At 47.0% G+C, this 26,457-nt stretch overlaps 1 protein-coding gene across 1 annotated transcript in view; it reads left to right on the top strand.

Moving 5' to 3' along the window:
* Positions 1 to 260: 260 nt before the first annotated feature.
* LOC144754171 (E3 ubiquitin-protein ligase TRIM39-like) overlaps positions 261 to 26,457 on the top strand; it is an 89,683-nt gene continuing 63,486 nt past the window's right edge. The window contains exons 1-3 of the mRNA XM_078641751.1: positions 261 to 735; positions 22,398 to 22,493; positions 25,934 to 26,164. Coding sequence (XP_078497877.1) covers positions 322 to 735; positions 22,398 to 22,493; positions 25,934 to 26,164 — 741 coding nt within the window. The 5' untranslated portion in view covers positions 261 to 321. The remainder of the gene's footprint in view (positions 736 to 22,397; positions 22,494 to 25,933; positions 26,165 to 26,457) is intronic.

Below are 26,457 nucleotides of genomic sequence, written 5' to 3'. Positions count from 1 at the left end.
GACACACCCACTGCACGCAGAGAGGGACAGACGCACAGACACACCCACTGCACACAGAGAGGGACAGACGCACAGACACACCCACTGCACACAGAGAGGGACAGACGCACAGACACACCCACTGCACACAGAGAGGGGCAGACGCACAGACACACCCACTGCACACAGAGAGGGACAGACGCACAGACACACCCACTGCACACAGAGAGGGGCAGGCGCACAGACACACCCACTGCACACAGAGAGAGACAGACGCACAGACACACCCACTGCACACAGAGAGAAACTGAAACTTACCTTCACTTCCTGCATTTCTGCATCATGGCGGCAGCAGCTCAGCTCGGGAACCTCCAGGAAGAGGCCACTTGTTCCATCTGTTTGGAATATTTTAAGGATCCGGTGATGATCGATTGTGGACACAACTTCTGCCGCTCCTGCATCACTCAGAGCTGGGAGGGAAGGGATGGAAACTTCCCCTGTCCTCAGTGCAGGGAAATATCTTCAGGGAAAAGCCTCCGACCCAACAGGCAGCTGGGGAACGTGGCGGAAATGTTAAAACAGCTTCATCTGCCCCCCGTGAAGCCCCCGGAGGAGAATCTGTGTGAGAAACATGAAGAGAAGCTGAGGCTGTTCTGTGCAGAGGATCAGAGGATGATATGTTTGGTGTGCCAGGACTCAAACGACCATAAAACTCACCCAGCAAGTCCTATAGAGGAGGCTGCACAGGAGCACAAGGTATGTGTGTGGTTTGTTTGCAACTACAAGTGAAGATCACAGGGTTTGTCTGTGGAAAGTCAGGGATCACAAAGCCCTCTGTGAACCCCCTCAAGGAGGCAGCCTGAGAGCACGAGCTATGTGTGCACGTAAATGTGGCGGCAGTGGTATATTTAAGATGGCCAGCACCTCAGCTATGTTTGCAAGGGAGTCAATTCGAATCTCTTCTCTTTGTCTGTGTGCTCAATGTCTTTATACTGTGCCACCCAACAGTAATCACTTATATATAGCGAGAACACCCCTATATATTAATCAATTTTAACATTTAGACAGAGCACAACAACAGATGTTTTAAAGACTGGTTGAGCCCAACCAGTTAAAGTTTTTAATACAAAAATTCTTCCAGTGAAATCTGTTCAGCCAACAATGTTCTTGACAGATGTTTCTTAGTCCCAATATTGACGCAGCCACAGCCGACACGTGTTTCGTCGCGTCCAAACGGCGGGACAAAATTTCAGTTCCGGCCCATGTTTCAAGTTCAGTCCTGGGCTCCAGTGTTAGTGGTAGTTCGGTCCACGCTGGTTCCCTTTCTGCTAGTAGCAGTCCCGCCGTTTGGACATCGATATAACGTTGAGCAAAACCTGTGTAGATTCCCTTCGACTTATTAAGGAGCATAACCGAAGATATACGCTGTGACATTGTATTTGTTATACTCTCCCCTGAGGCGGAAAGCCGGGGGTTCTTCTCTATCACTGATTTGGAAAAAGCGCGCAGACACAGTCTGCTAATTTTAACAACTGTAAATATTTTAGCCTGTTATTTTTTAAATCACTGTGTCATAACTGCTGCCTCGCGTGCAAGACTTACTTTGCACCGAGGCGTGCTTTACCTACCCCTTATCCCGGCGGGGCCGATTGCGGGCTCACGACGCGGGTGCCATCTTGGAGGGAGGAAGGGTTGGCGGTCCAGTGGCAGGACGCCTCCCGCCCTCCAGGGTACTTAAGGAGCTCAAAAAAAGGGCTCGCTGTATTTGTTATACTCTCCCCTGAGGCGGAAAGCCGGGGGTTCTTCTCTATCACTGATTTGGAAAAAGCGCGCAGACACAGTCTGCTAATTTTAACAACTGTAAATATTTTAGCCTGTTATTTTTTAAATCACTGTGTCATAACTGCTGCCTCGCGTGCAAGACTTACTTTGCACCGAGGCGTGCTTTACCTACCCCTTATCCCGGCGGGGCCGATTGCGGGCTCACGACGCGGGCGCCATCTTGGAGGGAGGAAGGGTTGGCGGTCCAGTGGCAGGACGCCTCCCGCCCTCCAGGGTACTTAAGGAGCTCAAAAAAAGGGCTCGCTGTATTTGTTATACTCTCCCCTGAGGCGGAAAGCCGGGGGTTCTTCTCTATCACTGATTTGGAAAAAGCGCGCAGACACAGTCTGCTAATTTTAACAACTGTAAATATTTTAGCCTGTTATTTTTTAAATCACTGTGTCATAACTGCTGCCTCGCGTGCAAGACTTACTTTGCACCGAGGCGTGCTTTACCTACCCCTTATCCCGGCGGGGCCGATTGCGGGCTCACGACGCGGGCGCCATCTTGGAGGGAGGAAGGGTTGGCGGTCCAGTGGCAGGACGCCTCCCACCCTCCTCCTCGGGATATAAAATGAAGGGACTATTCCGTCCGCGCAGCGGGCGGGCGCAGCGGGCGCGCCGGCGGCGCGCCAAAGGCGCGCCCGTCTGCGCCCGTCCGCGCCAGTCACGGGCCTAGGGCCATTCCCCCTGGCCAAAATGACTACACAAGCCCTATCTCTTACCCACGATCGGCTTTGATAGATCTATGTCCGCAAATTGTGCAACATTGTACAAGGTACAGCCTTGATTCCCTGTCAACGGAGACCGATCTGTACTGCACACACTGTCAAGCGTCAACTCCTCTACTAAATACAAAAGTAGGTGGCGAAAACGGGAACAAAACAAATCAAAGATTTAAATTAGCCTTGATTAATGTCCGCTCTCTACCCAAACACAGGCAAGAGGTAGCTGATTTACTTACTGATAGAAACATAGATATTATGTTCCTGACAGAGACCTGGCTGGATAAAGCCTCGGATCCAGACCTAGTGATAGCCGTCCCATCTGGATACAAATGTTACAGACAAGATAGAATTGGCAAACGAGGTGGTGGGGTTGCAATAATTGCCCGTGACTATATTAAAATCCGCACCACCGCCCCACCTCTGAAGGCATGTGAGGCACTTCAATTTGATATTTACCTTTCCCCGTCATATAACTTCAAAGGTACTTTACTGTACAGAAGACCAGAAACGAGGGCAGACTTCTTGACAGAAATACTTACCATTTTAGAAACCTCTGGCACAGATAATTCGACAACCCTGTTAGGTGACTTTAATTTCCACTTGGAATGTGCCGAAGACAAGGACACCATGTCACTGCAATCTGAAATGGAGGTCTTTGGTCTATCTCAGCTGGTGGAAGGACCTACTCATAATGCAGGCCATACCTTAGATGGTATTTTTACTAATTTGGAAAATATATCAGTGTCTGATATTTTACCTATGACGTGGTCTGATCATCATTTGGTTTTAGCAACCATTCAAATTAACAAAGTCACAACGCCCGTTACAAATTCTCCGCAAGAACTGTTTAAGGTCTGGAAGGACATCAACATCCCCGCCTTTAAGGAAGCGTTATTGAATTCCACCCCCAAATGGGCGGATGACCCAGATACCGCGGTTGAACAATATCATGTTTGGGTAGGCCAGGCGGCCAACAAATTGGTACCGGAGAAAAAAATGTCCAGAAATAGAAGCACTCCTTCAGCCCCTTGGTATACTGAAGAGCTTAAAAAATTGAAACAGCACTGCCGAAATAAAGAAAGAAAATGGAGGAAAAAATATGATTGTCAGGATAAGATAGCCTACAAAGAACTCTTAACTCAATATAAACATCTAATAATAGAGACCAAAAAGAAGTATTACACAGAGCAAATCGAAAGCGCAAAAAACTCGAACAAAAAGTTGTTCGAAATAACTAAACATCTAGCGGGATGCGCCCCAGATCTTAATCCTCCTTGCTCGCAAGAGTTCTGTGATTCATTAGCAACATTTTTCTTCACCAAAGTAAATGACATATTTTCAGTATTTAACCAAGGTGAAGATCAATGGATCAGGAAAATAAAAACCTCTCTTCCAAGCAATACCCTTTCTTGCTTCACAGAGGTAACAGAGGCCAATATCCAAGACATTGTGAAATCAATTAAATCTGGATCAGCCTTGGATCCCTGCCCCTTAAACACTTTAAGGTCATTAATAGACACCATAATCCCAGTCATCACCCAAATAACCAACCTCATGTTCCGCACAGGAATCTTTCCTAACCAGTTGAAAAAAACTCTTCTTAAACCACTCCTGAAGAAACCTGGCTTGGACAAAACAGAACTAAAAAACTATAGGCCTATAGCTAACCTGCCCTTGATTGCTAAGGTCGTGGAAAAAGCCATGAATATTCAACTTGCGGGATTCATCGAGCAATACCATCTGCTTGATGAAACACAATTTGGGTTCCGTAGGTATCATGGGACGGAAACAGCCCTTATAAAGGCAGCTGACGACATCCGCTTAATTAGAGACCAAGGTGGAACTGCCTTGCTGGTGCTATTAGACTTATCGGCTGCCTTCGACACGGTTGACCACAAGATTCTAGTCAACCGTGTCGAAAGGATGGGAGTGCAAGGCCTAGCAAAAGACTTAATATCGTCTTTTCTAGCAGAAAGATCCCAGGCAGTCATACTGGGCCAGTATGAATCGGCTGAACTGTCACTGCCGTGTGGGGTACCACAAGGTTCATCCCTTAGTCCGACACTTTTTAACATCTATGTGTCGGACCTCGCTAATACCATCAAAGCGCATGGGATGAACCTTACCTCATATGCAGATGACACTCAGCTGATATTGGCTGTCAGAAATGACGGGGAAACAGTGGCGGAAAATTTCAAGACAGGTATGCTGGCCATCGGTAAATGGATGTCGGATAACTGCTTGAAATTAAATTCCGATAAAACTGAGGTGGTCACGTTCGGCCACCTCAGCCCAAGCTGGTCCCCCACTTGGTGGCCATCATCTTTCGGAGCTGTACCTGAACCAGTCACGAAAGTGAGAAATTTGGGTGTCATCTTTGATGATAACCTAAACTTCATGGCTCATGCCAACCAGACAGCCTCCAATGCCTTCTACAAGTTACGATTGGTGAGGAAGATTCTTCCGTTTCTCCCTACCAATGTGGGAAAGACATTGGTTAGCGCAATGGTCCTTTCAGCGCTGGATTATTGTAATGGCTTGTTTGCAAACGCCCAAGTTAAGACAATCAAAAAATTGCAAACAATCCAAAATGCAGCAGCAAGACTTCTCCTCAACATCCCTAAATTCAAACCTATATCGGAATCATTGAGGAGTCTTCACTGGCTACCTGTTAGGAACCGAATTAAGTTTAAGACACTATGTATCGTCTATAAGGCACTACATCATCAAGCGCCTCAGTTCCTCTGTGATCATCTTGTTCTGTACATTCCCACTCGAATGTTACGGTCGGCAGGACAAAATGACCTGATAGTGCCTCGAACCAGACGGGTCAACTGGGGAGACAGACGTTTTTTAGCTGCCGCCCCAAGATTATGGAACACACTCCCACAAAATATAAGAACGAGTTCAAATCTACTGTCCTTCAGGAAGAAACTCAAAACGTGGCTATTTAACCTCTGAATAACAGTTTAGATCTTACAGGAGGTATAACAGTACAGCGCCGAGACGCCTGCGGGCAATTGTTCGCGCTTAATAAATGCCAAAAAATAAATAAATAAATTGTATTAAAATCTGAGTTCCTCGTACCTGGAACCAGTAACTACTTCATTTTTTCGAACTTCATCAAAGATTTAAGAGTAATCCTTCACGGACGTGAAAACACCAGATCGGTTCGTCTGGACTATTATATCCAGCTACATCGTGTTGGACGAAACATTCTGGACACATGATTTTGACATTAAAATTACAGATTTCTTTTGAAGCCTTTAGAAAGTTGCGGAGCGCGACGAAACACGTGTCGGCTGTGGCTGCGTCAATATTGGAACTATGTGTGCACGTGTTCAAAGGTGACAAGTCATTCTGTGTAGAGGAGGAGGAGCCTGCAGAAGAGCTCAAGGTATGTGGGTGGGAGTTCAGAGTTCACTAATGAAGACACAATGAGTCCCACAAGGGAATGAAAGGTATTCAAGTCGGATTTTAGGGATTACCGGTTGTTCAAGCCTCATAGAAGGGGCTGGAAAAGAGGACAAAGTGTGTCTGTGGGCATTCAGGGTTCACAAACTCACACAGTGAGCACCACTGAGAAACCTGCAGAGGAGCACATGGTGGGTGGGTGGGTGTTCTGGAACCGCAAGCGAAGTGCACAAGGTATGTCTGTGAAAATGGAGACATTTCAAATTCACTTGATGAGCCACATCATAGGGCAGTGGAAGGGTACACGCTATGTTCGTGAGGGTTTAGGCATCACAAGTCACCCTTTTTATATGGTGACAAGATCGCTCCATGTCACTGGGAGACCGCTTTTCCATTCCCGGACTTTGCCTTCACATATCACAGGTGACCACAACTCCCAGAATGCACTGATATGTTAAATCAAAAGCAGAGAATTGGAATAGTTGTGTCCACGTGGCATGGAGTCAGTCATCTGGTCACCCTACCTGTGTCAGGAGGCTGCAGAAGAGAACAGGGTGTGTCTGTGGATGTTCAGGGAATCAAAAGGCAAACCACGGAGAGTCCATAGACGCGGCTGATAATGAGTTCCAGGTATGTGTGAGGCCTTTATAAGGAGTGTATGTGTGCAGGTTCCACAGAGGAAGAATCCACAGAGGGGCGTTTCGGGACCACACGTGAATTCCTTTGTGAAATCTTTAGGAGGATACAAACTATGCTTTTGGGCGTTATGGGATCAAACGTCACCCTGTGCATCCCATAGAGAAGCGTGCCCAAGAGCACATGGTGTTTATGTGGGTGTCCAGGGTTTTCAAGAAAAGATACTCTGTGAGTCTCACAGAGGAATACAAGGTACATATGTCCACTTTCAGGGATCACAGGTTGCGCACTATGGGCCTCATGGAAGAGGCTGCAGAAGAGCACAAGATATGTCTGTGGGTATTCAGGGATCACAATGTAAACTGTGGACCCACAAGATATGTGTGCGGGAGACCACTATGCAACCTGTGGATCCAACCCAAAAATAACAAGGTAAGTTTCTGGATGTTTAGGGATTAGAAGGACTTTTAAATCTCCTGAGGCGGAAGCCGGGAGAAACTTTGATTGTTTTAAACTTTGTGTGTAATATCGTGTGCTTTTAAACCTACCTGCCACTCTCCCCGTGCACTCCCATGCAGCGGACTCTAGCGCTGACGTGGGCTACTATCTTCAATTGCCGCCATTTCCTCGGAAGACTGAGGCCACGCCCACTACCCTCATGCCACGCCCCCCGCATCAAAGTACTTAAGGCGCGCTGACTGCGAGCGCGACCAGAGGACTTTTAAATCTCCTGAGGCGGAAGCCGGGAGAAACGCTGATTGTTTTAAACTTTGTGTGTAATATCGTGTGCTTTTAAACCTACCTGCCACTCTCCCCGTGCACTCCCGCGCATCGGACTCTAGCGCTGACGTGGGCTACTATCTTCAATTGCCGCCATTTCCTCGGAAGACTGAGGCCACGCCCACTACCCTCAGGCCACACCCCCCATACACTATAAAAATGTGTATCTCCCAGATGCGCAGCAAGCCTGTCTGCGCCCGTCCACGACCGACCGGGGCCAGGGGCACGCCATTATGCACAATCCCTCACTTACTCTCCCGCACAACTCCTCGCCCTTAACAACCATTGGCCACTAAATCCCGTGACACTCTCCTATGCCCAACATCTTAGCATTGCCTCATCTAAGCCCGCCACACCGGTCCCTCCTCCCCCTCCCATTACCGCCCTCCTCCTGAACACGAGGTCAGCTGTTAAGCATCAGATTGAAATATTTGATCTCCTGGACTCCAAATCTCCGGATTTATTGTTTTTAACTGAAACCTGGTACAGACCCGATTCCATTCCAAGCATCCTGGCAGCCCTCCCCCCCCTTTACTCTATGCTCCACGTAGACCGACCGGAGGAGAGAGTGGGCGGCGGGGTAGCCCTGATTGCCCGTAAGGGACTCCATTTCCAGACACTCATGTCGCCCATGATACCCGCAGCGTATAGGACCCAGGCGAAGGCAGCAGCCACCTACGGCAGTGAGCTGTGGGGACATAAAGCTGGGAAGGTCATGGCAGGGGTGGAAAATTGTTTTCTCAGACGCTTACTTGCCCTCCCGCAAGGCACACCACTCCTCCCCCTAAGACTCGACCTGGGCCTTCCGTCAATTGCAGAGGACCTACGGTCGAAACCTGTGAAGTTCTGGCACCGGATATGGACCACCGAGGAACTGTATCACTATAGGCAGGACCTTATACACGTCATGAGGCTGGATGTTAACGGCAAGATCCCTTGGCTGGCATTTATTAGGTCGGAACTGTCTAGCCTGAATTTGCCGGATTTATGGGATGATCCAGCTCAGGGCTGCCGAAAGATTTCGCGTAAAACCCTCGCACAGCTCTATAAGAACAAAAGCCTTGCTGATATGGACAATGCTTATGATAGTGGCACCTTGACGGGACGTTTCATAGTATCCAAAAATTCCTATGTGTTCGAACCTTTTATGGATTTTATTTATCCTCTTTTGGCGAGGAAACTGTTCCTGCAATGGAGGTTTGGCACGCTCCCTACTAAAGTTTTTACCTATAAATGGTCGCTAGGGGGTGACAAGCTCTGCCCATGCTGTAAAGCTAATGATGAAGACGATTTGCACATAATGTTCTGTTGCCATGCCTATCGGAGCCCGAGGAGGCGCTGGTTAGCTCCTCTATGTCGGAACCTGGGCTTCAGGAAGTATTTACAGGCCTACAGGGTTATGAAAACCAACACCCTGGGCCACATTGTGTTTGCGGTTTCCAAATTCTTAATGGCAGCATGGTTAATAAGGAAGAAAATGTCTGGTTAATTCATATTACCTTGTATTTTCTAACACTGCAGGTCCAGTAGGATTTTATTGTATATATTGTGTTTTATTTATATGTATTTTTATTGCATCTTTTATGGCCCATGTGGCCGAAATAAAGAATTTTTGGAATTGGAATTGGATACCCGCAGCCGATTGCCTTGTAGTTCGCTCCACCTCTTTTAACATCCCAATTACTTGTGTATTAATTTATCGGCCGCCTCAATCATCCTCAGGCTTCCTCTCTGCCCATTCAGGACTCACTCGCCACCCTTGTAGTTAATAGCGCCTCTGTTCTCGTGCTGGGAGACTTCAATTTCTGGCCCACCGACCCCGCCGAGGACATGAAATCCAAGGACTTCACGCAATTGTTACTTGGCCTCAATTTTACCCAGCATGTTCAAGGTCCCACCCATATCCGGGGCCATATTCTTGACCAGATCTGGACTTTAAACATCCCGATTTCCACTCCAACCATCTCCCCCTGTTCATGGTCCGATCACTCCATCCTCGCCTTTTCCTTCGATCGGAATACAAAAATTACAGTCTCTTGCCCTAAGAACACCCGGGCAAGAAATTGGAACCGAGTCGATATTCCATCCCTATGCAACTCGTTCGCTGCCACCTCCCCGGATCTATCGGGGCTGACCCCACACTCCCAGGCTGCTACCCTAGATCGCTGGCTTACCAAAGCCTGCGACCCAGTGGCTCCCCTGAAGCGGATCACCATCAACCGCACTCATAATGCCAACAAGTGGTTCAGCCCTGCTCTCAAAGCTAAGAAACTGGAACTACGGCAAGCTGAGCGAGCGTGGCGAAGAGCCTATTGCCCAACCCGGAAACAACACTATATCTCCACCCTTAGCGAATATAAACAAGCCATCCTGGTAACTAAGACAGATTACTTTTCGTAGCGCATTCTGGCCGCAGAAAGTCAGCCGCGCGAGATCTTTGCCACCGTCCATGAACTGGCATCCTCGGACAGAACTCAGCCTAAGATCCCCCCCTCTCAGGCTTTATGCGACTCACTCAATGAATTTTTCACTGACAAAATAGCTTGTATCAAAGCTAACATTCCCCCTCCTTCGCTCACCTTTTCCTACCCCCAGCCTCCCGTTAATAATGCGTCCCTCACTTCCATCCCTGCACTCACTAGGGAATCCTTGCCCCCTTTACTTAGTCGCGTCAAGTCGGGCTCCCCAGCTGACATCTGCCCGGCACGCATTCTTCGTCAGATCTTTCTTGAATGTCTACCCCCTGCTCTCACCCTTCTCAATGATTGTTTTACACACAGCTCTGTCCCTGTCACTTTTAAGACTGCCATAATTCTCCCCATTCTAAAAAAACCGGGGGTTGATTCCTCCTCCCCGGCAAACTATTGCCCGATCTCCCTTCTTCCCTACCTGGGTAAGGTAGCTGAGTCTCATGCCACTCAGGCACTCAACGCCTTTATTGAGGACAGCAACTACCTTGCGCCCTGCCAGGCGAGCTTTCGCCCCCGCCACTCCACCGAGAAGGTGGTCATTTCGGTCATGGACCAAATTAGAGAGGGGCTCGATACTAATACCCCCCAGGCCCTTGTCCTCCTAGACTTGTCCGTCGCTTTTGACACGGTGGACCATTCCATCCTTTTGTCCCGTGTGAAGGCGGCGGGCATAGGAGGGCAAGCATTGACCTGGATAGGCTCCTTCGTAGCAGACCGCACCCAGGCTGTCCATCTGCCCGAATTTACTGCCCCGCCGCGCAGGGTGCAATGCGGTGTTCCCCAGGGCTCCTCTCTTTCCCCCCTTTTATTCAACCTTTATATCTTCCCTCTTATTTTCGCTCTACAGCAAATGGAGGTCACAGTCTATAATTATGCTGATGACCTCCAACTAATCTTTAATTTCTCCTCCCCCTCATCCGGTGTCACTGCCTTCCAGTCGGTCATGCTGTTTATCCGGGATTGGATGAATGCCAACCATCTGAAAGTCAACGCGGATAAAACTGAGCTGATTTTGACTGGAGGCAGTGGCAACCCCTGGTCCCCCTCATTCTGCCCCCCCCCTTGGCCTACCTCCCACCCCATCCTACTCCGTCAAGACCCTTGGCATCACACTCAATCACCACTTGACTCTGCACTCCCACATTAGTTCTGTAGTATCTTCCTGCTTCTTTACCCTTCGCACCATTAGGAAAGTATCTCGGTTTTTCTCCCCTTCTGCACTTAAATTAATTGTTATGGCCATGGTCTTATCGAAAATCGACTACGGGAACATTATTTATAATGGCGCCCCCGCCTATGCACTCCAACGCCTCCAGCTAGTGCAGAACGAGGCTGCCCGCCTGGTACACGGCCTTTCCAAATTTCATCACTCGTCACCCCTCCTCATCTCCCTCCATTGGCTTGCCATCAAGCAACGGGCCATTTTCAAACTTGGCTGCCTCACTTTTCAAGCCCGGATGGGCACGGCCCCCGCATTTATCAATTCTGCCATCATTAACTATTGCCCTTCTAGACATCTTCGCTCCTCTACCAAATCCCTACTTGTCATTCCCCGTTTCAAGAAATCCAGATCGGGTGGCCAGAAATTCATGGTCCTCGCGCCCACTTTCTGGAACACCCTCCCGCTCCATATTAGACTCTCTTCCTCCTACATGGAGTTTCGTAGGGCCCTCAAGACTTTCTTGTTCCAGCAGGCGTTCGGCCTATAACCCTCCCCTCTCTTCATGCCCAGGATTTTTTCTTCCTCTAGCGCCATGAAACTGCACTGTGAACGTGCTCTTTATAAATTTTTAAAAATTCAAATTCAAATTCAAGTGAATACACTCTGTGAGACCTATATAAGTATCTGCAAAAGAGCACAACGTGTGTCTGTCAGAGCGCTGAGATCACAAGCCACATGGTCCTGTTACACCACAGAAGAGGTGCATTAATGAAGGGTGCAGCACACGGGCTCATCAGACACAAAAGGAGACTTGTAGCAATGCAGGATGTAGCCCACGGGATAAGACGGTCCTCTGATGCAGAAAAAAAAGCGGTGCAGTAATGCAGGGTGTAGCACACAGGCTCACATGGTCATCAAACACAGCAGAGGAGGTGCAGCAATGCAGGGTGTAGCACACAGGCTCACATGCTCTTCAACACAGCAGACGCAGTGCAGCAATGCAGGGTGTAGCACACAGGCTCACATGCTCTTCAACACAGCAGACGCAGTGCAGCAATGCAGGGTGTAGCACACAGGCTCACATGCTCTTCAACACAGCAGACGCAGTGCAGTAATGCAGGGTTTTGCACACGGGCTCAGATGCTCATTGAAGACAGTAGAAGGTGTTGCAGAAGAGCTGGATTGGTGCATTGTGGAGCACACAGGGTCACGAGGGGTTTGATGCTGATGACTCTCCAGCAATGCAGGGTTTATCAGCTACAGAGGGAAGTGCAGGGTCCAGGCATGGCAGGCTTGCATCTTTATTAGGCCCAAAGTGCATTTCTCCTATAGCATTTGTTGCATGAAGTACACAGGCTTTGGGGATCCCTCAAAGGATGAATGAACGTCAGGCTGGCTTAAGATCACAGGCTCAGAGTCTTCGGCCTCCTCACCTCGCTAGCGCCCAGAAACCGTTGGGTGTTAGAGAGCTTAATAAATCCTTTCAACTTCAACTTCAGCTTCACCTCAAGTTGCTGAACACTGAACCCTCTACTTGCATTCAGTCCACCTCCTGGGACCTTCAGTAGAGGTCCTTCCTCGGTCGTGGGGGTCCAGCGCCTCCTGTATAAGGGAGACGGCCATCATTCCCATCTCTGGTCTTAAGCGTTCTCTTCAGTAGCGGTCCTTCCTCGGTCCTGGGGGTCTAGCGCCTCCTGTAGAAGGGAGACGGCCATCATTCCCCTCTCTGGTCTTCAGTGTCTCTTCAGTAGCGGTCCTTCCTCGGTCCTGGGGGTCCAGTGCCTCCTGTAGAAGGGAGACGGCCATCATTCCCGTCTCTGGTCTTCAGTGTCTCTTCAGTAGCGGTCCTTCCTCGGTCCTGGGGGTCCAGCGCCTCCTGTAGAAGGGAGGCGGCCATCATTCCCGTCTCTGGTCTTCAGCATTCTCTTCAGTAGAGGTCCTTCCTCTGTCCAGGGGGTCTAGCGCCTCCTGTAGAAGGGAGACGGCCATCATTCCTGCCTCTGGCCTTCAGCGTTCTCTTCAGTGCTGTGCAGAGCTCCATAAAGTTAAAAGGGGACAGTTTATATCCTGTCCTAGTATAGTTTGCTCCAATCCAACTGTCCGGCCAGAGTCATAGTTAGCCCCAGACTTTTGGAGGGAACCAGTGAACTTGAGAGTGAACCACAAACCATCGCTCCTTCCATCAGGATAGATATGAAATCCAGACTGTTCACTTGACCTTAAAATATTCTAATGGAGGGCGGGGGGTGTGAGGAGCAGTGAAGGGGGACTGTAGGCACTGACTACAACTTAGACTGATTCACTCTACAATAGAAAGCGTTTCACTCACGCCGAGGCCCCCATCGCTGCACTTGGGAACCTCACCTCACATGTTCCTAAGCACTGCATCCTATAGACCTGGGCCTGAGGGTACCTGAGCCTGACAGCATTGTGATGCCCTGATAATTGTAATACAGCGCTACACACATTGTGCCAAAACATGCATCCTGCACATACAGTCAGATGGAGCCCAGATATGACATACTACACCGAGTCAGAAGGTAGTGTCAGTAGGCGCTCTCCTCTCTGGGTTTATAAGTGATGCAAATGATCTTAAAGGTCATCTGGGCTGGAAGAGGGAGCCAGTGTGGGTCCTTTAATGCGCAGGTGATATGATTTCTTCAAGCCCTTGATGAGCTGCGCCGGTTCATGTATGCTCCCTTTCAGGGGTGCTAGGGTGGTGTTGGGGAGACCAGGGCCTTGTCTTTGCCCCGAGGGAGATGGCTTGTACGTTTGTTCTGAAGAGAACTGGAACCAGGCGTTCTTGGTCCTCTTAGCAATGTGTTGCTTGAAGGAGAGGTCTGTGTCGCGGGTCGGGGTAAACAGTCTTGACTCTGGTTTTTAGGTCTCGGCTAGCCGCGCGAAGCGCGTCTCCGCCGAGAACCTTTTGTCGGCGTGTGTGCTTCCCAGGAGACAATCCTGGCCGCGCGCATCGCCTTGGAGGCGATTTCAAACTGACACGCGCACGCGAACGAGCACTGTGGCCAGGCACTGTCTCCTGGGAAGCACACACGCATGCGCATACACACACACACACACAAGCGGACACGCACATACATACAGAGAGACTCACCCCCCCGCACACATACACACACACACGCGCGCACACACACGAGTGCACCCCCCCTCTCCCCTGCCGTCGCACACATGCATACACACACAAGCACACAAACACACACACACACACACAACGAGGGAACCGAGTCCCCCCCCCCCCCAGCCCTTTTCAACTTACCAGGTCAATTCTGAGGGACTCTGCTCTCCTTCTGGCGTCGCAAGATGCTTTCACTCCGCCTTCTCTTCCGGTCCGGACGCAGCCCCGCCCCCGTCACAGGCGACTTTGCCTGACTTCCGGTGAGGCTGCTACAAAATAATGCTGGGCTCGTGAGTAACAGTGACTTCCTTGTTTTGTTTTGTTGTTAAGTTACCGTACTTTGTATTTTATTGAAACGCATATCTGCCGTTGCTATGACTGTGTGTCTCTGTCGGATTGCTGAAGTGTGAGTTTTCGCTGATACATGCCGTTTTCTTCTTCTGCAGTATCGTTTAGCAGGATTGAGCGTCTGTTTCCCTTCGATTTCTTCGTGTGTTCCCTTGTCTCCCAGTGTCCTAGTTTCTCTGTGTATGCACATTCCTGTACTGCTCCCTTACTTCTCTCCATGTCCACTTTGCATCCCTGTAACCTTGTACCTCTTGTTCCTCATTGTGTGTACGTTGATCTCAGCATCTGGCACTTTTGAGGGGCCACATTCCCGTCCATTGTGTTTTTTTGTCCCGCTGTCAGGCAGAGATCAGACACATGCAAATCAGATACGTTCCTTCTCCAATAGGAAACTTACAGCAGAAACTGTCATGCCCGGTCCCTTCTGCAAATTGGGACACAATAAACTTCAGTCTGGTGGTGGCCTATTTTTGATTTCCACAGTGAGGTTCAACTTGAGACCAAGGCACTTTGTCAGTGGTAGTCGCCATAATGACAGCAGGGCTAAATATTATGCATGTGATTGCCATTACTATGACAGAGATGACCACTAAAGTGACAAGAATGCATACAGTAAGTGCAGAATGCCTGCAATGTACAGGGCCACCTTTATGCCAGAGCTGGAAAGAAACTATTATGCCAGGTCTAACCACCATTATGCCAAGAACGATCATTAGTATTTTAGGGACGTGCACCACAATTCATAAAATGGCCATCACTCTGCCATGGAGGTATGGTATCAGAATATCATCTGACAAAGTAGAATTCCCTAAGTAGTGTTTACAAAAAATAACTTCTTTGAAGTTCGTAATATAAAATCTACACTCGGTGAAGTAATATTTTTTAAAATTATATTTATGCCAGACAATATTTGTTGTTATTGTTGTTCTAAAACACAACTGACATGGATGATCACAATATGCCAGTGTTATTATTCCAGGGGTGGTCACCATGCTGGCAAAATGTGTCAGAAAATATCACGGTAACCAATAGACAGATACACACCCACAGACCTAGGCCGACATGCATGCTGACACATACTTACATTCTCCTAGACACACAGCAAATATGGCCGCTAAATGTGGATTTGCCTTTCTATCCCTACACGGCTGTACTGCCATATCGCCTGCTCCAGACTGAGGATGGGATCCAGAGAAAGACAGAGGTGGGGACGTAGTAGATCACAGGACATACACTAGATGAATGTCTGTCTGGATTCCTATTGGATATATCCAGGGCCCCTGGAATTATGTGGCAGGGAAGCACCAAATTATGCAGCAGGGTTTACTACATTTTGCAGCAAGTAAAGGCAAATTATGCAGCATAATGGGGCACATTTTCTTATACTAGTACTTCATTTTTTTGTAGTTTTCACACCTGGAAATACTGAGATTTCCTCTCATTAGTACACGTTTAACAACCAAATCATGAAAAAAGGAACAGAAAGAGGACTGGTTAACCTTTGCAAGGGGCTTTCCACTGTGCACAAACCCATGTCGCAGCGTTTTTAGTAACTTTTGAACTGTTTGAGCTAGAAACAATTTTTGTGTTAAAATCTGCAGATTATACAGTAGATGATGTATTATGTGGCAAATGCGGAAATTCATAATTATGCGGAAAAATGACGTGGCCGCGGAACGCATAATTCCAGTGGCCCTGGATATATCCCATTCTGAAATCCACAGTGTTTTTGTGTGCGTGTTGCTTTGCTGCCTGTCTACTGCCACTCTTGATTGTGGGCCTGCGGCAGGGGAGTCTGTTAGTCTCCTCTTCTTCCCTCGTTTGTCTGCCCCTGTGACGTCATCTCATTTGCCCAGGTCGAGCAACCGCCTCTGACTCTTTATGAATCTTTAAAACATCAGCAATATATTCACTTATCAGGCACTAATTTATCTAAATTCTGATGGTGCATAATTATTAATATATACTGTATACTTTTTAGAAAAGAACAACATTATAAAAAAGTATATCATTTACAATACTAATAGCTCTAAACATTGAGACCTATTGCATTGTAAATGCTTGTTTTTTTTAACTGTTGGCATACAGGAAGTATTCAGTTTGTGGGGTTTAACTTTAGTAAATTAGTTGACAAGATTGCAGGATGTTGTTGATGAAAATATTTTGGTAGAGTTGAGTATCATCTGCATATTGATGGATCTTGATGCTGCTGTCTGTAAGGATGGATCTGAGAGATCCCTTGGAGAGGTTAAAGATGATTAGAGGAAGGAAGGAGCCCTGAAGTACTCTGCAGGAGACGGGGAATGCTTGTGATTGTATACAACCTATTTGCATGAACTGGTGTCAGCTGGTGAGGTTGGATGTGATCCATTTCAAGACAGTGTCTTTGAATTCCATCGTGTTTTCTGTGCGTTGATCAGGGCCAGCTGGTCGCCTGTGTCGAAGGCTGCAGAGAGAACCAGGGGGTCAGGGGTCATTCTTGTAGTTAAGGAGGAGGGTGTTGTCGACTAGTTGGAGTGTGGCTGTGTCAGGCTCCATACACAGTTATTGTGTTTATAAAATGTGGTAGCTTAGATATTTTCACTTGGTTCTGTGTTGTTTTGGAATTTTTGATAATGTCTCTAGGACAAACTTTCTTCTTTAGTGTCAAGTCTATCTGTTTCCATGCTTTGGGCATAAAGTGTGCTCAATGTCCAGTCGCAGTAAGTGCCAGTGAGGAAGCTTGTTTCCATGGACCAGGGATTCTGATCCTTCTAGGCAAGAACCGGTACAAACAAGCATTGGCATAGCCAATAGGTCTCGTCTCTGGGACCTTAAAGATGTTTTGCCAGAGGTGTTAGGAAGTTTGGAAAGAGATGCAATTTAACATGAAGGGATCCCACATCTCATTGATACATTCAGTACCTGCAGTTTAATCAAACGAGAAGAGGGAATGTGGGAACCTCTTATAATATCTCAATCACTGGAGAAGGCACGCTTTACTGCAACTTGTGCTTGCTTTCACCTTATACAAATGTAACACATGATCCGAGGCAGTTGAATGATAGAAGCGAGAAGTGAGGGAGAGAGAAAGAGATGTAGAGGAGAAGGGAAGGAGAGAGTGAGAGAGGTAGGGACACAGAGGGAGGGAGAGACGGAGGGAGTAGGAAAGAAGGGAGAGAGGAAGGGATGGAGGGAGGGAGAGGGGAAGGGCCGGAGGGAGGGAGAGAGAGTGAGTGAAAAAAAGAAAGAATGAGAAATAGCAATGAAGAGAGGGGTGAGAACGAGAAAGTAGACAAGAGTTAAAGAGAGAATAGAGAAAGCAGAAGAGAAGAAAAATGAGAGGAAGAGAGACACACATGTAGCGCAGGAGCAAGACTATGTGAAAGAGAGAACGAGTGACCGAAAGAGAGGGAGTATGAGAGAGCGAGCGGGAAACAGGGTGAATAAGAGAGATGAACAGCTAGAGAGGGGGAGAGAGAGATGGGCAGAGACTGTGTGGGAGAGGCAGGTAGATGTCACCGCAGCAGAGCTGTCCCTTTCCCCTTGGGTCAGTAAATACTCACACAGGTCAGTGTGAGGGGCGCAGCCTTTCAAGCGCTATGTTACACAGTCTAACTAAATACTAACTAAACTGTTTAAGCAAAACAAATCGGACATTAAAAGGAAGCGTAAATAAGAGAAACGAATGCTAATCCGAAATGCAGTTTTAGCAGGACCCCCTTGAAGCACTGACATTTTACTGTAGCGCGGACTGTGGCGCTGGTGTTTCAACCTACTATGTACAATTTGGCATGGTCATGATCTGCACTATAGAGCAGTTTGTAGCTGTGGCGTAATGAAACTTGAGGGTGGCCCCCCCCCTGCAAAATACTTTGAGAGGCCCCCCTCTGGACGCACTCAAGCTCTCAGGCCTGGGTGCCGTGCTGAGAGGGCTTCTAGCGCTTGGAGCCCCCATCCCCCGCGCTGTGGGGGCTTTGTAGCCACCATTCAGAAGTTAACATGATAGGCTGAAAACATCCCAAATACGCATTTGTATCGAACCGGCAATTCAAAGCAGTAAAGATTTCACAACTAAGTAGCAGCAGCCACAGATTAGCAATATTTTCTCTAACATCATGTTAACAAATCCATGGACATACACATACATACATACATTCCTAAATCCAGTGTAGCATTTGCCGTTTATACTGAAGGTAGAAGCAAAGAGGGACCCGTTTATTAAAAGTTTGTAAATGTAAAAAAACACTAAACATTTTATCAATAGGAACAGTACAGCTTTCCAGTATTTTTTTGATTCACACAAAAAAACAACAACCCAAGAGTACGCAAGCGCATCTATGATCGCAGTTTTCCATTCATACTCCTCGGAATGAGAAACTTTGGCAACGTGCACAAATTGTTCCCCATGGAGAAATCCCATCCACTACACCCAATGACATAGGGGAGGTGTTCAATCCCAACAAAGCATATCACTTTCGTGAACCAGTAGTTATGTGCTTTGCAGGATGTAAAACTGTGCACACAATAGATTAGACTACTAGCATGATTTCAAGTTTGTGGGTGTTTTTGCACGTCCTTTGGTTACTCCTAGCCATAACTTTAAACACAGTCCACAGTACGAGTAGACTCTGCAGTCCAATGTAATCTACAAAAGTAACAGTCTGCAAATCTTGAATCCGTGGATCGAGTAATTTGTGTACACAGGAAAGCAGAGATGCAGAAGGGCGAAAAAGCAAACGAAAGGCAAGAGAAAAAATTGAAAAGAGGCTCAGAGGGGATAGAAAAACGTAGAAAAAGAGCAGATGAGAGGCAAGAGTAACAAGCAGGAAGTGGGATAAGGGATGGGGTGGCAAATGGTGAGCACTTTCGCGGCCTCTTTGATGAACTTCAAAGCGGCAGCGAAAGTGCTCACAGAGGTTGCAGGCTGACAAATGGTGCGCGCGCCAGGCGCACATGCACTGTACCTCATCCGCCTGCAGCCTTTGGGAGCACTTTTGAAAGCCCCTTACTTAACTCTCGCAGAGCAACGCATGCGCGTTGGCTCAGAGAGACCTAAAAAGGGACATCATTGTCTGTGATACTTGGGGCTGGTGCTCACAAAGCAGAAATACTTATTTTTAAAATTATGATCCAGTCATCTGTAATATGGACAGGGGCTATAGTTTACAGACCCCCAGGCCAAAAAAAGCTAATTTTGTAAACCTTCTACTGGAACTCATTGCGCCTTATGTTCTAGGCGCAAATAATTTCATTCTCATAGGAGATTTTAATTATCATGCGGATTTATCACAGGACTTCGATACCGACCAATTGGTAACTTCACTACAGACATTAGGACTGGAGCAATTGGTAGTAGGTCAGGACAGACATACCTTGGATTTACTGTTCACCAACTCCACTAAACTCACAGTTGAGCAACCCCTACTTCTACTTTGGTCGGATTATCATCTGCTAAAATGTGGCTCTCATTTGGATGCTCCAATAACTAGCCAGGATAATAACTGTGCCTTAATTAGCCCTGGCGAAAAGTCACCCCTACATCCTTTTCTACCCACTTTAATGCGTAAGCCTTACTACATACAGATAATGTAGATCAAGCAACAATGGCCTTTGAAGAGGCCATAACTTTTGCTTTGAACACAGTAGCACCCATGTCAAGGGTCAAGACTAAAGGCAAAGTATCTCCATGGTTTACATTTGCATTAAAAACCGAGAGATTGTCCAGTAGAACTGCCGAACGGCACTGGAGGAAAACCAAAACTACTATAGATCGAACCAAATATAAATAAATCCACCGTACCTATTTAAATAATATTAAACAGGCTAAAAAGTCTTATTTAACAGAGAGGATTAATAATGCTGCTAATTCCAGCAAAGAGCTATATAAAATTCTGAAGGAGTTTACCACTCCTCAGGCCAACCAGCGCACCCTTCCCCCCCACACAAGAATGGGTCGATAGAGTATCCTCCTTTTTTGACGAAAAGGTTAAAGCTATTTATTGATCTTTCCCCCAGGACAATGCCAACAATATTGATGTGCACTCAGCTGCGAAGAGCCAACCATTGTTGCCTCTGCTGGTTGAATTTAAAACTGTGACCTGCGAACAGGTGTCAGAAGCTATTGCTAAGATCAAATCAGGCTCCCCAGCTGATCCTCTTTCCCCTCGATTTTTCATGCAATTAGCACCCCGGTCGATAACAAAATTGACAGAGATTTTTAATATGTCATTAGACCAAGCGATGGTGCAGAGAAGATGGAAAACAGCTCACATCAGACCTATCCTGAAGAAGCCCACCCTAGATTCCAGGGAACCAGGCAATTACCGTCCCATCTCGCTGCTGCCTTATTTCGGGAAGGCGCTTGAATCCTTGGTAAACAAACAACTTACTATCCGTTTGGAAAGTCCTGGACTTCTCGGCATATCGCAATCAGGATTCCGGTCGGCGCAAAGCACCGAAACCGCAGTAGTAGAGATGGTTGATAACAACAGCTGGCTTTGGATAAAAGAGAATCAGCTATGCTGGTTCTCTTGGACCTGTCAGCCGCCTTCGACACCATCTCCCATGACATTTTAGAACCACGGCTCTGGGAGATGGGGGTTCCCTTGGACCTGTCAGCCGCCTTCGACACCATCTACCATGACATTTTAGAACAACGGCTCTGGGAGATGGGGGTCTGAGGGAAAGCTCTGGACTGGTTTAAAAACTATCTAAAGGACCGTTCTACGACTGTGCATTTAGGTTCCCTGGCCTCATGCAGCAGACCAGTAAGCATTGGAGTTCCCCAGGGGTCAATCCTGAGCCCTATGCTTTTTAATCTTTATGTAACACCGCTGGCCAGGATAATCAGGTTTTATGGATTCGAGATAGTGTCATATGCTGATGACACTCAGCTGTTGATCATATTTGGTCCTGACCCTAAAGATACAATGATCCGGTTTAAAAACTGTCTGACCCACATTAACAGCTGGATGGGCAACAACAAATTACAGCTAAACAGCAGTAAAACCGAGATTATTCTGTTCGGCAGGGCCGAAGAGTATTGGTCTAGCAGCTGGTGGCCTCTGGCATTGGGCCCATGCCCGTCCCCAAAACAAGCAGTCTGCAACCTTGGAATAACGACTGACAACAAGCTATCCATGAAAAATCATGTCAATCTTGTGCTGGGTACTTTGTATGGAATCCTGCGGAAGCTACGTAAGATCTTTAAATGGCTACCTATTGAAGCCAGGAAGCCACTGGTCCAGGGCTTAATTGTAAGCCGCATGGATTACGGGAATGCCTTATTAGCCTCCCTAAATGAAGACCTCTTTTCTAAACTGCAAATCTTGCAGAATACTGCAGCCACATTGATCCTAAATCTACCTCCAAGAGCTCCCTCAGTCCCTAGTCTGAAGTTTCTCCACTGGCTTCCAGAGGTCATTTTAAAATCTTGTGCCTAACTCATAGAAGTATCTATGGCACTGGGCCTGGTTATTTAGCGAACAAAACTCAAAAGATATCAGCCAAAAAGAACACTAAGGTCCAGTTCAAAATCTCTTCTTACCCCACCACGAGTCCACACCGTACGCAATGGGGGTCGATCTTTTTCTTTTCTCGCCCCTCATCTCTGGAACAAGCTGCTGTTTCATATTCTGTCTATTGCGGATAACCAGCGTTTCCGCAAATAATTGAAAACGTGGTTGCTTGATCAGAAATAACGGAATTGGATATGACCTTCAGTCACTGGAATCTCCGCATGCGCCACCAGACCTACCGGTGATATGTGCGCTATATAAGATTCTCTGACTTGACAATCCCGATATGTGTGGCTGGTGCTAGCAATACTAATGCATGACTGGTAAGTACAGTCTGGACATGTGTGGCAGGTACTGTAGTGACTCTTTTTTTGTAATTAAGACCACACTCTACATATCTTTATTTGTTGCACTCTCATCCCTACAGGTGAAACTTCAAGAGTGGCTGCTTGTCCTGAAGAAAGAGGAGGTATATTTTCTGGAGTCTAAACTCAAGGAAGAGGAGCAATATAAAACCATGAGGGTGAGTGGCTGCTGTGAGTGCTGTGTCTCTGTATATGTCTGTGCCAATGTCTTTGTGTGGCCTCTTAAAGTTCAAGACACACAGAGGCTGATGAGTCACCCTACAGACTGGGTTATGGTCCCCCACCAAATAAATATACCGACCGGAGTCATTGCACCTGGATATTGGGGCCGAAATCGGACAAGGGCTCGTCCTAAAAAAACATTAAATCAAGTATTACTCTTCTAACCTTAAGGTAGTACTTGCATACTCACATGGTGCGTGTTAGAGTATGTGTGCAGTGGTGTGGCAATATCTGTCTGTGAGTACGTGAGCATGTTCACGCTTAGGTGTACGTGTCTAAATATGTGTTCATGTATGGATGGTCCTGGAGTTATCTTTGGGAGTACATGCATGTTTGCGCGTCCCTATATCTGTCTGTTTATTCTGCATGTGTGTGTGTCTGCATGTTCATTTCTAGATTTTGAGCCCGAGAGTATACAAATACATGTCCTAATCTTTATGCATGCGTGTTTGAGGTTGTGTATGCTTTAATCTGGATTTATTGGCTGTGAGTTTGTACCTACATACGTGAATGCCTGCCTATGGGCTTGTATATCACAAGATCTAGTGGCATTTGTGAGTGTGCAAATACATGTGTGAATAAGTCTGGAGTTATACATCCTTGAGATTGTATATGCATCTGTGTGTTAGTATACATGTATGAATGTGTGTCTACGAGTCAGTACATACATGGACTGAAGATATCCATCTGTGAGTTTGTACAAGGTTTGTGTGTGAGTCTGCAAATCAATGTGTGCATCTGTATGAGTGTGTACCTCTGTGGATGTGTGTACGTATGGATCTGGAGTTATCTATCCTCCCATCAGACTGAGCAAGCCTGGTGTAAGCACCTTCCTAAACCAAGGTTTTAGCAATGTAATCATTCTACAGTATTGTATATACATCATCAAACCACAGATCATCCAACAGAGCTCATCTAAGTGATAAAGCGAGCATTGAAGCTCCAACATTGTGTAGATGAGTTTTATCCCACAAATAGTTCATCCTAACCAAATGCCCCCTAATCAATCTTAACACGTTTCAGGACATGTACAGTCCCTTCTTCAGAACAAATACATTTCTAATTCAAGAGATTACTTGGGCACAGCTGAGCATCAGCCACTGACCTTGGGCATTCTCTGTTCTGCTCAAGCCTCGTTGCAAGGTTTCCCTGCAACAGTCTCATTAATCATCAATAAATAGTCCACTTTTTTAATTTTATTATTATTTATTGATTTTTTCAGAGGTTTGTACATAGATCCTTGGCAATAGTGAGTGTACATATTATCTTTCATACAGGTATACATAGAACATTGATGGGGTACAAGGATATAATAACAGCATTACACACACTATAGAATTGTGGTCCGTTGTCAATGTCCCAGCGGGAACTCAAGATCATATCAATTGTGCAAATATATCACCATAAGCATTGTTAGCATTAACAAAAATAACTGTCCGTAATTTACCATTCATCTTTGACGATTATCCATCTTGTGCGCAGGTCTGATCATGATCGGGTGTGTATGAGTACCTAGCGACATGAGGTTTAGGTTAAGTCTGCAGTGTATACGCCACAGTGTGCGACCTCATGAGTTGGGCCTGGAGATTCCTATTACCACACGTGCTGCACATCCACCGTACCTACATGTACTGGACATGCACACTGAAGGTTAGTGGAAGGGTCTGGGGGCTCACACCAAAGCAGTACAGTAGACTGTACTCTCATCGGACACAGGAAAGAGGTCTGGTCATTCCAAATGTCCTACAAAACTTGATATGCTGCCACCGCCACTTTAGGTGCTATCTCAGGACATGGGAAGTAGTGTCATCTCTGTTATGAGGGCACGCTTGGCACGCCTTTTCAGGGCACCAAACAGGTTCTGTTCTGGGCTTCAGGGAGCTATAACATTACAGTTTTGCACAACACAGGAACACATTCCTTATTAATACTGGTGATACAAGGACACAACCCTCTACCAAGGAGAGAGCTAAGAAGTGCAACCCTCTGCCAGTACCAGTGACACAATACAAGAACACAACACTACCAGGACTGGTGTCACATTACAGGAGCACAACCCTCTACCTGTATACTAGTGACACATACAGTAGCACAACCCCCTACCAGCAGTGGAGACCTACCCGACTCCACAAAATGTCTGACTCCAGTCATTTTTTGTGACACAAGAGAAACACACCTCTCTACACTGCTGAAACCCTCCTATTCCTACTGGGAAGAGGTGTGCCTCACCTGATAACACACAGGCTCCTGATCTAAGCCACAGTGTGACAAACCTCACCTGATAACACACAGGCTCCCGCTCTAAGCCACGGTGTGACATACCTCACCTGATAACAGACAGGCTCCAGCAGTGAGCCACAGTGTGACGTACCTCACCTGATAACACACAGGCTCCCGCTCTAAGCCACGGTGTGACAATAACTCACCTGATAACACACAGCCTCATATCTGAGGATAGGACAAGATGTCTAACCAATCTCATCACTTATCTTTTACAGAAATGCCTGAATTACCTTCAGAAACATTGATTTGTCTGGTAATTTTGCATTTTGTAACAAAATGCACATACATTATTAATGATTATGAACGTAAAATTCCCACATCTGTGATTCCCCTTCACTCTGAATGTGGGCCATTGTAGGACGCCACCTCAGCGCCTCCTCTGGGCAAACACATCCATTGTGCTGGCAGGACAGGGGCAGCCCGCACTCCCCAAATCTTATGTCTTTCATCCAAATGGGCTGAAACTTCATGGCACCACTTCTTTTACATCATCCTTTGACTTCAGCCCGTCTCTGGGTCTTTGACTGTCTCCGCCTGCAGTGGGTTCTCTTCCTTGCACTCGCTCAATGGATCGAGCGTCTCTGCCTGCAGTGGGTCCTCTTCCTTGCACTCGCTCCATGGATCAAGCGTCTCTGCTTGCAATGGGTTCTCTTCCTTGCACTCGCTCCATGGATCGAGCGTCCCTGCCTGCAGTGGGTTCTCTTCCTTGCACTCTCCATGGATCGAGCGTCTCTGCCTGCAGTGGGTTCTCTTCCTTGCACTCGCTCCATGGATCGAGTGTCCCTGCTTGCAGTGGGTTCTCTTCCTTGCACTCGCTCCGTGGAACGAGCTTCTCTGCAGCTTTACGAATTCTGACCTCTCTACAGTTCATAAAGTGCCTCAGGGAAGGGGGAGGGCAGGAATGTTAGAAGGACAGACGATGGTAGAAGGGAAGGTGGTAAGAGGCTGCAGTTCAGAAATTAGGAAAAGCACATTAGTGGTCTGATTTTTGAAGGATCTATCGACCCCTCCACCCTCCGCCTGGCCTCCGACTCTAAGGACGGCTTGTAGAAAGCTTTTTAATATCTAAACAGCTTTTCTTTGCTTCTGACAGATCAAGCTAAGAACTGAGAAGAATAAAATTGAATCTGAATTTGAAAAGCTGCAGCAGCTTCTGAAAGAAAATGAGCAAACACTGCACAGAAGACTGGAGGAGATGGAGAAGAAAATGACCCTGATAGAAAATGCAAATATCACCAAACTGTCCAATCAAATCACCTCTCTCAAGGCCCTGATAACGGAGATAGAAAAGAAGTCTGAGGCGCCAGCGTGGGAACTCCTGAAGGTGAGATACTGTTTGGGAAATAAAACAGAAGAAGAAAGTGACATATTCATATTTTGTGTGCATTATTAAATGTATGAGCGGAACACGTATGATCTCCTGGCTGGGTCAATGCACAGTGACCCCACGCACTCTGAGAGCCGCACACAATATACAGACATGGATCATTTACATTGTCCCCCTTGATGCTTTGAGCCCAACTCAATATACAAACTGTGAAATGTACAGTGACCGTTTACAGTGTGATATACAAGTTAATAACCCATCTATTTACAAATTATTTATGTATTGTATCT

This window comes from Lissotriton helveticus, chromosome 5_1, assembly GCF_964261635.1.
Source record: "Lissotriton helveticus chromosome 5_1, aLisHel1.1, whole genome shotgun sequence".
Classification (NCBI taxonomy): domain Eukaryota; kingdom Metazoa; phylum Chordata; class Amphibia; order Caudata; family Salamandridae; genus Lissotriton; species Lissotriton helveticus.
The sequence above is the reverse complement of the archived record's forward strand: the minus strand, read 5'-3'. Positions and strand labels throughout refer to the sequence as shown.